This window comes from Abramis brama (genome assembly GCF_963993115.1).
Source record: "Abramis brama genome assembly, chromosome: 5".
Lineage (NCBI taxonomy): Eukaryota > Metazoa > Chordata > Actinopteri > Cypriniformes > Leuciscidae > Abramis > Abramis brama.
This window is the reverse complement of record NC_139967.1, coordinates 5,584,511-5,603,017: the sequence shown is the minus strand read 5'-3', so window position 1 is coordinate 5,603,017 and position 18,507 is coordinate 5,584,511. Positions and strand designations below refer to the sequence as shown.

The 18,507-nt window shown below is 37.6% G+C and overlaps 1 protein-coding gene across 2 annotated transcripts in view; it reads left to right on the top strand.

Annotated features, from left to right (window-relative positions):
- The window catches only part of nipbla (NIPBL cohesin loading factor a), a 47,087-nt gene that overhangs the window by 9,965 nt on the left and 18,615 nt on the right, over positions 1 to 18,507 (top strand). For both annotated transcript variants that reach the window (XM_084113835.1, XM_084113836.1), the window contains exons 3-16: positions 1,044 to 1,209; positions 2,653 to 2,789; positions 6,147 to 6,258; positions 7,097 to 7,251; positions 7,360 to 7,415; positions 7,692 to 8,070; positions 10,846 to 11,586; positions 13,467 to 13,631; positions 14,715 to 14,882; positions 15,326 to 15,397; positions 15,491 to 15,580; positions 15,681 to 15,781; positions 17,075 to 17,161; positions 17,279 to 17,510. In XM_084113835.1, coding sequence (XP_083969961.1) covers positions 1,044 to 1,209; positions 2,653 to 2,789; positions 6,147 to 6,258; positions 7,097 to 7,251; positions 7,360 to 7,415; positions 7,692 to 8,070; positions 10,846 to 11,586; positions 13,467 to 13,631; positions 14,715 to 14,882; positions 15,326 to 15,397; positions 15,491 to 15,580; positions 15,681 to 15,781; positions 17,075 to 17,161; positions 17,279 to 17,510 — 2,661 coding nt within the window. The remainder of the gene's footprint in view (positions 1 to 1,043; positions 1,210 to 2,652; positions 2,790 to 6,146; positions 6,259 to 7,096; positions 7,252 to 7,359; positions 7,416 to 7,691; positions 8,071 to 10,845; positions 11,587 to 13,466; positions 13,632 to 14,714; positions 14,883 to 15,325; positions 15,398 to 15,490; positions 15,581 to 15,680; positions 15,782 to 17,074; positions 17,162 to 17,278; positions 17,511 to 18,507) is intronic.

The window sequence follows — 18,507 nt, the reverse complement described above, 5'->3', positions numbered from 1 at the left end:
ATTTGTTGTATTTTAATTTGATGTGTTATATTAATTTTGTGTAATTAAACGTTTCTTTGATCCTGTTTAATATAGATTCATTTATTTCTTCTGGTTTCAGTTAAATACAGTGGGGAGAAATAATATTTTTTAATTATTGTTATTATTATTTCACTCTAATGCTAAAACTATGCAAGACAATTACTTTATAAATAAAAAAATAACAATTTTAACATAAATCATTATTATTTGTCACCCTTTACGTCTGTCTATGGGTTTTGCAAATATTTAACCAATGAGAAGTATTAAAAAGAGCTTGTGACCAAATCTTTTAACTCCATTGCCTCCTCAAACTCTGTTAAACCTCATAACTCTGCCCCATTTCTATTGTGAATGAAGTGCCACAAGCAGTTTGGAGCGTCGCTGCTGTTAATAAGTCCAGCGTTTTCTTAAGATTCTTTAAGTATTAAGAAATACTTGATATATAAAGGATAATCTTTTATGTATTTGAGGAGTGGAGAAGAGCGTCTTGCATTTGTCATTGAGTCACAGCCAAATGTGCGTAGCGCTTCATTATAATGTGAGATTTTGGCCAAATGACAGAGAAAAACAGAAAATAAACGAGCGCCCACATAGCTACAATAATCTTCATAACCTTTAAGCTGATGAAAACGTGATGTGATGAACTGACTGCCTCAGATGCAGCCGTTCTAATGACGAAAAACACGACATTCACTGGACAAAAACTTCATTTGAGCTTGATTTTGGTAATAACATGTGCAAGTATATGATCACATATAAAGCCACAATATCAAATTTGACATCAGTGTTTAATTGTTTTTCCCCATTTCCCCAGTGGTTTTGGTCATTCTGTGTGAAGGGTGTGGGGGGCCCAAAATGCTTTTGCATATTTCACAATATGAGGTAAATCTGCAAAAGGGGTGTTTTACATTGGGTCCAACAGAATATCTCTGACTGCACTTTAGGTGCCTGTTAGATTTCTACCCAGCGAGCTCTTGTAATAAAGAAAACATGGCCTTATTGCACTCTGTTTGTGTGTACAGTGTTGAACCAGCTGCCCCTGCCCTCCCCTTTACCGGGCACCACCACTAAGAGTCTGCTGTACAGCGGGCGTGTAGCTGAGGAAGTGGGGCGTCTGATGGGCTGCAGAGATGAAACTCTGGTTTCTCAGCTTGCCAGTGGCCTCAGCCAGGTCTCCTCGGAGCACATGTGAGTTTCTGCTTACATTTACCCTGTACATAAACCACACACCTGCATGCTTCCACTGTCTCTTTCTGTCTAAAGGCCTGGGTATGCTTAATTTTCTGCGTTCCGCTCCATATCACACACGGTCATGTCTGCACAGTTTTCAAAGTATACCCAGCAGCGGATGAGTGCGGATGTTCGACACAGATGTTAGAGGGCAGCACTGAGTTGTGTCATGTACAGGATATTCGCTTGAAAGGATAGAAGAAGAAAAGTAGTGGATCCGCCATTGCATGCAAAGTTTAGAACAAGAACCAAAACAGAAACAATGGAGAAGGATAGGCTGCTTTGTTTACTGTTTTGCATCTCTCTTTATGCACTCGGACTTGTACAGTACATCATAACTCTGTGTATTGCTACCTAGTGGACTCAACATTCACCGTCTGTGTGGTCTGCAGACCCTCCCGATGAAGAAAATTATGTCACATGGACAGTGCGCGGCTCGTCACAAAACGCGGACAGCCGAAGTATACTTTGGGATTAACTCTCTGCACTTGCAGGTCTATCAGTACATGGGCCCTATGAAATCCTATTTATTTCCCCCCTAAATTTTTCTCAGTTTAAATTTTTCTGGATTCTATTTGATGGTTTAATTAAATTTAATTAGTAATCAAAAAGGATGTCTAATCAGTTGAATTTATAAAACTTTAATAATTAATATAATAACAATTAAATAAATGAATATTTCTGGATTCTGTTCTTAAATTAATCAGAAAAGGTGGTAATCAAATGAATGCATTAAACTAATAGTTTAATTAATCTTTTAAAATGTAATCAAATAAAATTCTAGAAAGTGCTGCACAACAGGTTTACGGTTTACTTTAAAAGTAATGCTTTACAATATTGCATTACTCCCTTAAAAAAATAACTAATTGCATTACTTAGTTACTTTTTATAGAAAGTAATGCATTACGTTACATCACCTGGGTTGGGCTTGCTTGTTTGTTTTTTAATAACAAAATAAAGTTCTATTTTTGGCAAATGTAAATGCCCTTTCACACCAAAAGTGAAATGAATAAGCCTCAAGTCAAGTGGAAGTGCAAATTCACGTCTGTATGTTTAATAAAGTTAGATTAAATACATAAAGTATATTATCATATTTTATTATTGCAGGTTTGTGTAATATTATGAGTTTGATTTCAGTTTTCTTTTTCTTTTTGAAGAATACTGAATTTGTTTTAGTGCAAGCGAGATGAGTAAATGCATTCTCACATTTAGTCTAGAGCTACAATAACCATCATATTTACCCAGCACAGTTTCTTTGCACTTACTCCTGATTTAGAAAAGCTGTCAGTCCAATGCATTACCTAACAAGTTAGTTGAAAAAAGCCAAATTACCCCCAACACTGGCCCTATGTACTCTGTCAGTGGTTTGTGAGTGTGTCAAACCTGATGTGATTTCCACAGAGAGCTGAAGGACAACCTGGGCAGTGATGATTTGGAGGGAGATGTTCCAGTTCTGCTGCAGCTTTTGCTGTCCAGAAACCCCACCATCTTCAGGAATAAGACTGCACCCAGCACTCCCCAGTATCCAGCCCAGGCGGGTAAGAGTCATTTTAAGCACACAGGGAGACCGATATTACTACAAGGTTATCAGATTGCACTTGCAATCAGTTCAACCTGAAGAAATAACAGTTTTATGTTCAATACTGTACTTTTTGCTTTTGTAACAATGCTAGCTGATTGGTTGCCAGTTTGCTGTCAGGTGCATGTGGTGGAAATTCACCTGTAAGATGAAGTCAGGTCTCTCTTACAGAGTATTTAATTAGCACAAACATACATATCGTCGCTGTCGGGCGGAAACCTCGTATGTCCAAATTTGGTCAATTTCATATTTTTCCACAAATCGATGCTATTGGTCAGTCCCCACGTGGTTCTGTTATTTTTACAAATTATTAACCAATCTAAAGTGTTGAAAATAGCTTGAGAGCAAATCTCGTAACTCCATTGGACACTTAAACTGTCTAAGAATCCTTGTAACTCCACCTCTTCTTCACTCCGCGGCAGGAGTTTACGCGGCATAATCCGGCATTTTGTCTCCTCAGGATTGAAAGTCGCAACGATAAGAAATCCTTGTCGAGTAACACGTAAAGCAAGCCTTAACTTTGATTTTTATCTGTGTTAAACTATGAGTTATTGATATATTTTAAATGTCTACGTATATAGGCTTATTATTACTAGGCTTATTATACGTGTGCATTGTTTTAAAATGTATCTAATATAGTACTTGAATTGAAATAAATGTTTTGGATACCAGCATTAAATTATTGTTTTTATTATTATTTTACTGACTCGAAGTTGGCACTGTGCATGTAAAATACCCCAAGTAGCAGGTTTTATTTATGGGAGAAAAAGGGTCTGTCTAACGTTTCTGGCGCCAGTAGCAGCTAAGCCTATTATTGCATAACTCTGTCTGTTTTTTTAGACAATAACGAGTGAAAATAGTTAGGTTAGGTTAGATACATTTGAGTAAGCTTGTTTTGTTAAAAATCGATTTCTGTAATGCTTTGGTGCAGAAGGAAGCCCGTGAGACACGGTAAGTTTGCGTGCAGATTAGGCAAATTTCCGCCTATTAGACAGCCTACTACCTCATCGTTTTTTGTTCTGCTTCACGTATAGCTCTTAAACCTTTAAAATAGAGTTTAGGAAGATGTATGTAACCACAGTCGTTAGCTTTGGTTAACTATTGAAGCCTTTTCTCTTGTCAAAAGGCTCAACGCGACCGCCGACTTTGTTTGCATGCAGATTAATTTCCGCCTATTTTAGACAGCCTAGTATTTTGGTATTGCGCACTCATATCTCTTAAACGTTTAAAATAGAGTTTAGGAAGATGTATGTAACCACAATCATTAGATTTGAATAGCTCTTAAAGCCTCATCTCTTGTCAAAAGGCTCAATGCGACCGCAGACTTTGATGAACACTGCTGGCAGCAGCGACGTCTGTGTCCATACCATTCTAATCAATGACAGCGTAACCTCGTATCTCCCCGCTCCCAAGTCATAAAGCTTGTATCTCCGATTAAACATGATTTTGGGGAAATGTTGTGTTAATGTTGGTATACAACAGTATATGATAGCAATATAAGTTATAATACCAACTTTAACGATACAATGTTTAATAACTCAAAAAATATGCAGTTTTTTTAATTTCCTGAAAAATAATGGTTTTGGAGATACGAGGATTCCGCCCGACAGCGACGATATTCATTACTCATTGAACAAAGACTGTTGCAATTGGTTGGATAAGTTAATGAATCTACTTGAGTCGTACTCTCTACATCTTAATATAAATATCATTACTCCCACCAAAGAGTGTAATGATATGTGTGTCTGCCTACAGAATGTGTCCTTCTGAATAGACAGATTATGCCTCCCTTTCCTCTCCCAAAAAGATGGTTACAATTAGGGCTACTGAAAGAGGCGTTGTGTTTTATTTGACCTTGTGATGTTCCTTTATACTAAGAAAATAAAAATTTTGAAAACCGAATGAATTATTTCTCTGTAACATAACCATTAGTTCATACACACGTGTGTTAAAACAATCAGTATATAAAATCAAGCTTTATGTTAATATAAAAAGCATATAAATAAATGTTTCCACATCCAATGTACTTGCCACTGCTCCATTCTTCACTACACATCACAAAACAATCCATGCTGATATGTGTCAGAATATGTTGTGTGCGAAAGCTATAATATGTTTGCAAACTCATCGATTTTAAAAACGTGCTGTTTTATGTTCTGTGGCTTCATTGCGATGACTTAATGGGTGCTTCTCAATATCCCTCCTCGTTTCCTCGCTCCTCCGTCCTCCATCCTATGACCCGGAAACCGATCGAGCTTAGCCATCCCGAAGGACATCTCAATTCTCTAATTGCACCATGAGGAACGAGGAGTGAGGAAGCTTCCAGAGGAGTTATGAGCGAGGATACACGGGTGTTTCCTTTGCGGAAGTGTTTTATCGACTAAACGTGATGCACATATAAATTCTCCTCCCCCTTCACATCGTTCACAATCATTTTAATTTATACTTTACCTTTGCAGTTTAAATAATCCACACATCTCACATATTTCAACAGGGTATCTTGCTTTATTATTATTTATTATGAATTTCTTAAATAACCAAACTAAAACAACATAAGGGCAGATCCTTAGTTTGAGCGCTGATGATGATGCTGTGAAGTGACGCTCGAGTGATCAAGTATTCCGATGTAAAAATAAGCTTTCCTTCGATTCCTCCGTCCTCCTTTTCTTTTCTTTTTTTTGTAATTTAGTGTTTTTATTTATTTTGAAAAAGTTTACAAAATATTTGCAATAAAGTAAAGAACTTATACGACTACTAATTTACCTATAAAGCCCTCATCCCGCCCCACCCCATTGCACTTCGGGACATTGAGCAGTATCTGAATGACAAGGGATAAAATAAAATTCATACAGAGAAAGACAAATAAAATAATGCTAATGATAACACCCATACGTAGCTGCAGATTAATTAGCCAGAAATGTCTTGACTGTAGATATCCAGTTCTCCCACATCAAAACAGTCCTAGGATTAGCGTGATTGGTCCGTGCAGATGACAGCTCCAGGTATAGTATTTCCAGTAAGGAGTGAAGCCAATGTTTAATAGAAAGGTCGCGTCCTCCTTTTCTTTCCTTGCAGCCTTCCCTCGCATCCTACAGGGGGTGGAGCTGAGACTCGAGGAAAGGAAACGAGGACACAAAAATAAGAATTGAGACGCACCCATTGACTGATTGATGTCATTCTTTCATATTTTAGCAGCAAAAAAAATAAGCTAGCCATATTTAAACTTTTAGTAAACATCTCGAGTTGTGTCGTTAGAGTTGCTTTTCTGTTTGTTGTTTCTCATCCAGACCATTTTTCACATTCTTGTTTTTCACAGGTATAAGTCAGCAGTCAATGGCACCGCCGTATAAAATCACGCATGGCGCCATGCAGGAAAGCCCATCCTCTGCCAATTACCAGCAGGCCTCTATGTCCCACAGCCCCTCTGGGTGAGCCTTGCTTTCTGATTCAATTTTCATCTGGAGGACTAACTTGTGCTTCTATTTGTGTCACGTCCAGTTGCTTTTCGTAGTACAAAACTAACCAACAACCGCTGTTGTTTACGATTATAGCCAGCATGTTATAAAATAACAATGTTACAGTGTTTAATGTGTAATTGATTTTACATTTAGCTGTTATGTTGTATTTAATTAATGTTCAACAGGTTACATTTTTGTAGAATATGCTTTAACTTGATAATTGTCATTTTCTTCAACCGTCTAATTAATATAACACCTAAAATGTGTTGCTTGTAAAAAGCAGCTGTTTAACAGCTAAAAGGGGCTGTTTCTTTTGCAGTGTAGTTGAACATAAACAACATAAGGTCATTAAACATTGCGTTAAAGCCACTGTTTTCATTTACACAGTGCACAACCAGAGGCAGAACATTTCAGCCTCCTATTTTTCATTTTTCAAAGTGTTTTAGCCAGTTGAAGGCACAGCACAAATATCGCCTCCGCTTTGTTTTGAGGCAGGAAAAACCTTGATTTAGGTATTTAATTTACCTATAATAACTATTATTAATATTATTATTATTATATTACATTTTAATTCACAATCACGATTTTTTATCAGAGTAAAATCCCAATCAGATTTTTTTTTTTACATAAAATATTATCAGCTTGGTAATCATAACATTTCATTTGGCTACTCTTTCATTTTCTTTCTTGTTATGAGGAAAAATTGTTTAAAATAAATAATTGATGTTAATAATTTAACAATTCAGTGTTGGCGATAAGGTTTAGTAGTCTCTTTGTTGACACTGTCCTCTCCTGTTCCTTATGATAGGCGTTTTGTGCCAGGGCAGTCTGGTTCTGGTGGACGGTTTCTGCCTCAGCAGGGCAGCCCAGTGCCCAGCCCATATGCCCCCCAGAGCCCTGCTACTGGTTATAGACAGTACCCACACCCTCCAGCCTACAGTCAACACCAGCACCTACAGCAAGGTCTGCAGAAACATACACACATAGGCAGCCCTATACAGCAGCTCTTCCATGCATTGAGATCTTCCTCAGTGTTCTGGCTCATTTAGACATCATTCTGTTTTTCCCCAGGTTCAGTAGCAAGTCCGATGATTCCAGGAGGCATGAGAAATGTTCAAGAGAATAAGGTAGAAGTTCTAGGGCTGTCATGGTTATGAAATTTGGTTGACGATTAATTGTCTTAGAAATAATTGTGATTATGATAATTAATAATTAATGATCAGTTTTACATTTTTAATGATTATTTGTTTTAGGGCTTTGACTTTAAGATGAATAATTCTTACTTTTTTGTGGGAATTTATTACATGTCAGAAATGACTGGGATTAACTAAATCCTTTGGTGGTCACGTGCCGTATAAGATGAGTAACTCCTCCTGATTGTGTTTTTCTCTGTAAACTGTTAGGATCAGATAAGGACGGGTTTCACGTCTCACATACTGCAGTCATCTCCACCTTACACCCCTCCATGTGATGGAGCTCAAGACATGCATCTGGGCTCCCCGGATAAGCAGCGTGGTCTGAAGCCTAATGAGGGAGAGCGGGACACTGCTGATAAGGCTGCGGTGTATGATATTGTGGGCTCACCGGGAAAAGACACACTAACTCACACTAAGCTGATCCTGAGGCAGTCACGGGCGAGGCCAGTGGAGGTGGAGCTTGGGGGAATGTACCCGGGCTCAGACCCAGAAGGAGAGCTTGTGGAGGCTCTTGCCGCAATAGAAAGGATGGAAAGTGAAGCGGCAATGGAAACGGACCGTAGCGCTAAAGAGGTGCAGGACAAAGGTATAATGCAAGTTCATTAATCATTATTAAACTAATATTTGTGCTGATATAGGAATCTTGAGAAATGGCAAGAACCAATTGTTCAGGCTGAACAAACTGTTTAGCAATACACTATTGTTCACATCTTTGAAATAAGTGCTCTCCAAGGCTGCATTTGTTTGATCAAAAATACTGTAAAAACAGTAATATTATGAAATATTATTACATTACAAATATTATTACATTATCTTTAGTTTTCTATTTGAATCAGTGCTGTCAATCGTTTAAAAGAAATGAACTAATCAGATTTTTCTGTAAGTAATCATGATTTATCGCACCTGACATTAAACTTAACATTAAATTTAATATATTTTTATATTGTAATACTTTCACATTGAATCTCCAAAATAATGTAGAAACAACATAATGTGTATATTTTAAAGTTTCTTAATGCCATCTTTTTACTAAGCACTATGAATGAAAGCAAGTATCAATAGTTATATTTCCACCACCCTGTTTTATGCGCATTTTGAAGTATCACATCTGAAACGATTCTGCGGATAATGGGAGATGGAAACAGATTTGCAGAATAAATTCTGACGTAGCGAACATTAAACTAGGGATGCACCGATACCATTTTTTCAGATCCGATCCGATACCAAAAATTCTGAGTATCGACCGATCCGATACCAGCACTTTTTCTTTTTTTTAAATCAAGTAGAATTTCTATAACTCTGTGTTGAACTGATACTCACTCTTTTGTGTGTTAAACACAATCTACTAAATACAATTTCATTATAAAGAAAAACAACAAATAAAAAAAATGATCATAATCTGACAAAAATGCTATTATAAACTAGATTAGTGGATAATTCAACAGTAAAAGTTACTCTAGAAAAATCACGAGTGCACAATAAGTGTATAAAATCTGAACATTTAGTGAAAAAAGCTCATAGATATTCGAATATATATTCAAATACAATGCTTGATATTTGATATCCGTTCGAATTTGATTTTTCTCAAAAGTGACAGCCCTATACCAATACCACCGTCATCTGCTCGATCAACTTGATGGAAACCTAATTCGCTTTTGTTTTTATTTTAAATTTTTTGCGAACTTTGAAAAGATTTGCTTTATGTTTGTATGGAAACCCAGCTAATGATACCAGTACTGATACTGATATCTCTGTTAAATGAGAGAGGTAGGCTATGTGAGCCCAAAGCTGGTTTCAGTTTCATTTTAAAGGGGTGGTATAATGCCCCTTTTTACAATATGATAAAAAAAGTCTCTGATGTCCCCAGAGTGTGTATGTGAACTTTTAGCTCAAAATACCCCACAGATAATTTTTTACAGCAGGTTAAAATTGTCCCTTTTTGAGGGTCAGTAAAAACGCGTCGTTTCGTGTGTGTCTCTTTAAATGCAAATGAGCCGCTGCTTGCTGCACAGAGGGCGGAGCTTCAAGAACTCGTGTGTGTTAGCAGCTCTGATTACCTCATGCAGACAAGCACTAAAATGCCAGAAACTGTTCCGCCTTTTATATTTAAACTGGAGTCAGACAATGATGGAGAGACTCATGAAGAAGTGACAACGTAGAATGCAACAGGACATTTCTGCATGGTTAGTTGATGAATTTATGTTGCTGATGTGGAGTTAACTCACTTCAAGTCTTTGATTAGCATATTCTGTCATGATAATCTATAAAATCGCTTGTGTGGGAACTGTTGTAAGATGCCTACAGAGTGACATGCTATTGCATTTGTGTTACGTACTGTATTGCATGTGAAAAGATAGATGCGACAGCTTGAGCAGACTCACAAATGTTCTCTACTACAACAACTCTTCCTCTTATTAACATGGACTGTGTGTTCCCGGGGGCGAGTTTTATGTAAATTGTAGGGTTATTGGTGTCACTAACCCAGGAGGAATGTCGTTTAGTCCCTACCAGACGTTTGTTTTAGTCCTCAAAAAAACATTTTTTAAATAGCAAATATATTCCTTTGCTTTGAACTTTGAGCGTTGTAACTTTGCAGATGTTGTTTATGCTCATACAGCAATATTACACACTAACTAAAGTTAGAAAAGTGAAATCATAATCAACCACCCCTTTAAATTTAATTTTGGCTTGACGTTTATATAGCTACTTATTTTTAATTCTTGTTCTGTTCTGAATACAGTTCAATTTAAAGGATTTGTTGTGGAGTGAGGTGAACTAAAATAGCCTTGCTATGTTTATATTATAATATTTGTATACCTTTCGCTTTACTTAATGGTATGTTACATTATTTTTGAATGTAATAATTAAATGTGACATACTTTTTGTTTTCTTCTCTCTCAAAAACGCTATTTTATATGGGTAGCTTATTTTTAATGTTTTAAAATATCTTAAATTACTTTAAAAATTACTTTTTAAACCATTTAACTGATAGTATTAATCGGTCAAAATTCTTAATGTCGGTTAACCAGTTAATTATGAGCATCCTTAAACTGTCACTCCTGATCAATTTTATTTAATTTAATGTGACCTTGCTGAATAAAAGTATTCATTTATTTAAACAAACAACAACTTTGCAATGGTAGAACAACTGAAAAGGTGCACAAATACAAAATCAAAAGAAAGAAAGAAGAAATTGCATTTTGCAAAAAATAAAAGGGCTTTGCTGTATTTTGACCCCCAGATTTTCATAATAAAAATAACCATCACAGTAAATCATCATTATTAATGGAGAATTTGGGGGTAAACTATGACCTGGACACGTGAGATTCAATGTCCCATTTATGTCTCTTTCTCTCTGTAGATAAGCCTTTGAAGAAGCGAGACTTTAAACAGGACTCCCACCCACAGGAACCTGGCGCAGCTGGCACAGCTGGTTCAGGCTCTGGGGCTCCAGGTGGGGGAGGAGGGGCTAATGCAGGGCACAGGCTGGCCCCTCAAGAGGCCAGTGCTGCGGGCACCAGTGCCAGCCGCCCGGGCCTGCAAGTGAGTTTGGAGCAAGCGGGAAGAGTGGAGGATGCGTGCATGGGCATGCCTATCCCTGCCAGCGAGGCTCAGCGCTGGCCTCAGGAGCCGCAGGAGGGCGTCACCCCGAAGCCCGTCAAACACAAGCACGACCACGCTCCAGAACACCGGCATCGCCATGATGACAAGCAGCCTGATACCCCGCGGCAGAAACACAGACCTGAAGGTCGGCACGCGGACGTCAGCACGCAGCGAGCCGCTCAGTCGGGGAGTAAACCGGTCGAACTTCCTCCATACATGCTGGGTGAAAACACCGGTTCGGGAGCGCTTAAGAACTTCACCATTCCCAAAATCAGAAAAGGGGGAGATCACGGCGGCGGAGATCTTCCAGAAGGCTGGAAGCAGCCGTGTGTGCGGCTGGAGAGACTAGAACCAGAGATGGATGTGAAGAAGAGCGTCAAGCCTGTGGTGGTTCTGCAGAAACTCTCCATAGATGAAGTGCAGAGGCTCATGAGAGAGAGAGACTCGCGTGGGTCCAAGTCCGGCAAGAACAGACTCTCCTCTGGGAGATCTGGGAAAGGTAGGGGAACTCCTTTTATATTTGTCTCATTCCAATTTGAATGACGGTTTCCCACTCTGAGAACATCATGATGGTTTTTCCTTTTGAATTGGACGAACAGCCAGGCAGGGAGAAATATTAATTGGCTGCTTGTGTGAGGGCAGTTATGCACAATGTTTCTTGGGTTTTCCAGCTGGTAAGAGCTGAACCATTACCGCTCTGTTTTGTTTCTTTTTTTTAACACTTTGAAATGGGTCTTGTAAGTGAATGTCACTGAATAGTGTCTGTTATATAGCCAGACTTTGTTGTGTGATGGGTTAGAAATACAGAATACATAAAGGAAAAACTGTAATTGTTCTACTATTAAATAAATGGTTGTATTTAGTTATTTATGTAGATTTCTAAAAGTAATACTAAATAATTTGTAAAAGCTGATGTTTTTGATTGTTATTGAATTGCTGTTGGTAAGATTGTCATGGTCAGTGTTATTTTAGTGTTTTTTAGTATTTTGAATTAGCTTTTATTTTAGATTTTCAGTTTTCTGTTTAGAAATTTTGTACTTTTGTCAATTTAGTTTTTACACAGTCTATTAGGGCTGTCAATGTTAAGGCATGCAATTAATTCAAAATCCTTCGCGCTTTAAAATAATTTAACAGAAATAAATGAATGAAGCATGCAAAATTGCATCAACTTAACTTACGTCACACGCTTATATGATCTTAGTAGTCGGGAGTTTATCAAACTGAGCATATACAATGGCTTAAACACCTGTAACCCTGGTTGGTGGAAATTTCTATTCTAACCCTTTAACCCAATTTTACTTCTATGTTTGTGATCCGATCATTTTAAGCCGCTTAACTCCGGGAAAGTTTTCAGTCCAATTATCCAGTAAGTGAATGCATTCAAACAATCAGTCCAAAACAGCGCTAATGTGAAGAAAACCAGGCTTATTTATATCAGAGATGGCAGAGAGAACAGTGACTCGCGGACAGTTTTCAGTAAATTATTCCTCCAATGTCTGTTTAGCTTTAAAACACAAGCTCTGACATATCCTGTGATTGTCTCTGAAGAGCGCGAGGCCTCACGCATCGCACTGTGTAAAATACAGACTGAACAGATCGTAAAAATATCCCACCGCTGAATGGCCAGATGAGACACAAACTACGTTTCTCGGCTGGATAAATCGAACAGCTTCTTGCTAGTAAAGTTTTGATGGATGAGATTTGTATTCAAGGTAAAGACAATTGCAGAGTCGTACAGTAAGCACGTGCGAGTCTGTTATTATTGATTTGCAAAACAAGCCATGTATTTGCGCTCTCGATGCACTGATATCGCATTTGTATTCATGCAGACACATTTCAGTTCTTTCAGTACATTGTTACCACAAACATTTTATCTGTCATGACTCGTGTATGTTGCTGTGTTTAGCAATTCTGAATGGATCCGTTGTGTGTACTGTAGTATATTATACAGTCAGGTCAAGGCAGTTGGCTTAGTTTTTTTAGTTTTTTTGTGGTTCTGCTCAGTATCACAACTTGCCATGTCTAAAATGTAAACAAGCTCTTTGTTGTTGCACTGTTCACACACTGAATTCTGTAAAGTTTTGTTCTGTAATGTTTTTTTCCCACGTGTGCTTTGGTGTGCATACATTTATGAATTAGATGAACTCATGTCATTTGGTGATTAGGTGTCCTTTTGGAGTCTCCAAGTGTCCTATTTTATAAAGACACCAAAATGTACCATGAAAAAAGCTTGTAGAAAATAGTTTTGTGAGAATTGTCCTTCAATCTGAGAGTTTACTTTGCTGGATAGAGCAAATGATGACAAAATAAACGCGTTGAACAAGATAAATGATGTATGCTTAATTTCAGTGTAAGTTGAATGCAAGTCTTTGTGCACAGGTGGTATAGACCCTTCTGTGCTGAAGGATCTCCCTCCCGAGCTGCTGGCAGAGATCGAGTCCACCATGCCCCTGTGTGAGAGGGTGAAGATGAACAAGCGCAAACGCAGCACTGTTAACGAGAAGCCTAAATATGCGGAGGACAGCTCAGAGGACGAGGATTTCGGTGAGTAGCGCTGCTTTCCACCACTGCAATGATCACTGTCAACTCCCGCACAAAGAGGAATACCACATCAAGATACAAGTTAATAAGTTAATGAGGTGCATCCTGAGATGCTTTTTGAACCATACTGATAGTTCACATGCATGCTGGACACTTGTTGACTGAATTTCCTTCACTATCTATCTCCAATTCAAAATAAATGAATAACACATTCTACAGAGCCACTAAAAGGACATGGATAGTCTTGCTGCAGTAGTCTGTTACACACGGGTTTCAGCTGTACACTGATTACATTACTTCTCCATCACGGCACTGTAGTTTCGCTTTTTTATAGAATTAAAAAGCATTTCGTTCAGTTATACAACGGACCCTGAAAGTGTCTGTTTTATACAGCTGGAGCTGCAGAGTCAGATTTCACTTATCACATGAAGAGAGCAAGGAGAGATGCACAACAGATCCTGAGCATCATTGACAAATACCTTATCTTGTAAAATATGTGGTCAGTACCGTGTGATCGCGAATTAGAGAACACATTCAAAAGCGATTTCAGTGCTCCTCATTTTAATAGCGGCTCCCTGATGCCAGCAAATAATAGAAAATATCATTAACTAACTATGTAATGGTGAGAGAATGCAAAAGTTTTGTGCGTCTCATATTTTTTTCAATCAGGAAAAAGGGAGCGACCTTTAACTCGCGGCAACAATTTAAAATTGCAATTTAAATTTAAATTACCTGCATGCCCCTTTAGGTGCTCCGTAGAATGCGTTATTCATGATCCATTCCTATCCGAATAAAGTATTCGGCTTTGGGCACATCCCTATGTAATAATAATTTCATCCATTTAAGCAAACTGATGCCTCATTATTGCACTGGATGAAATTTACAAGCAATTTCCGAGTGAAATGTTTTTTTTTAAAACAGCAATTAACACACATTTAAAATTTTGAAGTGATGGACTTAAATATTATTTTCTTGTAAAAGTTAAAAAAATATTTTTTTACAGTGTGGATGGAAATTCATAATTCAAAATAATCAGTCAATTGTTCAGTCAAGTCAAAAAAATTCTGCCATTGTTTTCTGCCCCAGCATCTCGTAAACGTCAGAAGAAGGAGCGCGATAGAGCGTGGGAGTTTGAGGATCGAGACCGGAGGAGTTCAGGAGAACATCGAAGAGGAAATTTCGACGCACGCAGAGGCTCAGGCGGCCGATACGATGAATCTGATGAAGATTCTCCTCCTCCCAGCCTTAGCGATGGTTAGCAGAATACAATCCTGTCTATATAAGACAAGATTTTGTCTCTTCAATAAGATTTTATTATTGCCTTTATCTGCACATTATTTGCATTATAAACACTACTGTTCAAAATTTTGAGGTTGGTAAGATTTAAAAAAAAAAAAGTTTTTGACAATTCTCTTATGCTCACCAAGACTGCATGTTATTTGATCAAAAATACAGTAAAAATAGCAATATTGTGAAAATAATACAATGTCAAATAACTGTTTTCTATTTGAATATATTTTCAAATGTAATTTTTTCCTTTGATCAAAGCTGAATTTCAGCATCATTACTCCAGTCTTCAGTGTCACATGATCCTTGAGAAATCATTCTTAAATGCTGATTTGCTGCTCAACATTTGACATCTGAAATGTGTTGAAATGGTCCATTAGTGGTTGATTTGCCTATTTTTATTCTTTCAGTTGCAAGACGTTTAAAGACAAAAGAGAAGCAGAAGAAGAGGAAAGCATATGAGCCTAAGCTAACACCTGAAGGTAACCCGTTCACCCTTACATCATTGCACTGAATTTTCCCTGTCAGAATGAAGCTCATTAAATCCCACTTGATTTTTTTCCATTTTCCCCCAGAAATGATGGACTCGTCCACTTTTAAGAGGTTCTCGTTGAGTATTGACAACATCTTTGAGAATCTTGAGGATGTGGACTTTACTGCTCAGGGTAGGGGCAATATATCTGTGTTTTGTTGTTGTAGAGTCTGAACTAAAACTCTTTCAGTTTTAGAGTAAGGTAATCTCTTGATGTGTTTGTGTGTTCTCAGATGATGATGAGATCCCTCAGGAGCTGTTGTTGGGGAAACAGCAGCTAAATGAATTGGGCAGTGAATCTGCTAAGATAAAAGCCATGGGCATCACCTGCAGGGTAAGAGATACATCACCTCTTTTATGCGGTAATAAAAACCCCATGAAATTTTACTCATTGTGGGGTTTAGGCTAGCCCATGTCTATAGGCAATCTATATAGTAGTGCATCTATAAAGGCCATCTATATGATAGTGCACTAACATTTTAAAAACATTTAGTTTACAGTCTGTCTCTTGGGAAAATGGACCAAAAATATTGATGTCTTATTTTAAGTGGAATAGTTTTGTAGAATGAGAATGTCCCTACCCCAAAACGGACAAGCCTTTTATAGGGTCTTTAAAGGCGTTTTATTCTGCACTTTAGTTGCATTATATTCAGTGGTGGTAACACTTTATAATAACTGCAAGCTATGAATTATTAGTTAAGCATTAGTAAATAGTTAGTTCATTTATAAAGCATTAATAGTAATTAATAAGCAGTTTAAAATTACAGCTATAAATGCTTTATTCTTGATTTAAAAGCATATTTATAATGTTTAATAATAGCATTTTCATACTTTATTAATGATCAATTTATCATTTCTAAATTATGTATTACATTATTTACAAACCAATTATTAAGGAGTTGTCAGTGGTTCATAAGATCATTTAGAAAGTGCAAGTAAATGATTAATACACTATTTAAATGTACATTTATACATCTTATTATTTAGATCAGGGTTCACCAATCTCGGTCCTGGAGGGCCGCTGTCCCTGCAGAGTTTAGCTCCAACCAGCTCCAACACACCAGTTTGAAAGTTTCTAGTATGCCTAGTGAGACCTTGATTAGCTGGTTCAGGTGTGTTTAATTGGGGTTGGAGCTAAACTCTGCAGGAAAGCGGCCCTCCAGGACCGAGATTGGTGAACCCTGATTTAGACATATAGTAGTGTTCACTCAGTGTGTTGTTAAATGCTTTATTAACATGTATTCCTACTGTAATTCATGATTAATTCAGGTAGTTATAAAACATTTAGTAGTTGTCAGTTAACTATTTTTATGAGCTCATCTAAAGTGAGGACTATTTATGCCTCAAAGCTTTTACAAAGGAGATTTAAAGGCTCAGTTATTTTCTAAACAGAAAAATGAAACAAACACAACACAGAGTGATACAGAACTGTATTTTATGACCATTTTTCATCTTCTCTCTCAACCCAATGTTGTGTAGACTAAATATTGTGTAGGATATATTTATTTAGTACACTGAAATGTGCTAAATGCTAAAAAAGCAAGACATTTCCTGTGGTTTGTAACATGTCAACTTTAGCTGTATACCTCATATTCTGTTGTTGTTGTTTTTTCCCTCTAATGCCCAGATTCCTTCTGATAAACTGGTGAAACTGTTGAACATCCTGGAGAAGAACATTCTGGATGGAGCCAGTCTTTCTACACTCATGAACCTTGTAAACAGCACTTTATTCCTTTATTCATATTTGTCTCTTGGGTGACACTTTCATACTTTAAATGGTGCCTTTACTTTTAATCCACTGCTCACTCTTGTCTCCTCTGCTCTTCATCAGGATAATGAGGGAGAGGACGAGGAGCGTCTCTGGCGGGATCTCATTATGGAGCGTGTGACCAAATCAGCGGATGCGTGTCTGACAGCACTGAATATCATGACATCATCTCACATGCCCAAAGCCGTGTACATTGAGGATGTGATCGAGAGAGTTCTGCAGTACACTAAGTTCCACCTGCAGAACACTCTTTACCCGCAGTATGATCCAGTCTACAGAGTCAACCCTAAAGGAGGTGAGACACTTAACTTCTGCTGGAGGCCTGTTCACACCAAGTCTGATGTCTAAATGGTACAGTGTTACAATAATCAAAATTTTTTTTTGCTCTATACCTATTCACTATTCGCCTGAATGAATTGTTTGAAAAATGTGTTAAAAAAGTTACCGAAGTCCTTTTTTAGGGAAAGTCTGTTCACTCGGCAGCCATATTTGCAACACCTTCGGGCATCCAAGACCGATGTACTTGATTGGGGGAATCCTGAAATCTCAAAAACCGCTTGCTGAACTCAAAATTAAATAACATATTTCAAATCAGCAACAAAATCTGACATAAACTGCCCTATAAATATTTGTATTAATGCTAAAATAGCGTTAAAAAGTTGTTCAGGCTAGCCCAGCCACTGCACATCATAAGCACAGCTGCAGTGACACAATGACCTTATCAATCAGTGATTGGCTTTTTTTATTTAGAAGGTGGGACTTATTCCGCCATATTGCGCATTGCACTTTCTCCTATTCATAAATATTATGAGTGAACCGTCTTTTTATATATAAAAGTCTTTAGTGGTACCCTCCAAGTAAAATAATAGACAGTGTGTTGCATTAATTGTTTGACATCTTAAAGGTAGGGTATGGGATTTGCAAAACGGCAAAACTTTCCTCCAACGCTGGCCCTGACTCCACCCATTCGAAGAACATGGATGCGCAATCATGCACTGGGGAGGGGGATGGGAGGGAGGGGGGTATGGTACAACCGTTTGATTGACAAACTTACTGTCCAATGATTCTAGGTGGTCTTGGAAATGATTGGCTGGAGTTTTTCGAGTCCTGGCCATTCCACAGATTATTAAATTGCTTAATTTTCATTTCAGTGCTTCTAACTCAGTGGCTGTAAGTGGGTTAGGAATAGGATTTCAAGTGATTTTGAAAAAATGGACAAAAAAGAGAATCACATACCCCACCTTTAATTATAAAAAATAATTACAAATAAAATGTAAAAAGATCATCCAGGA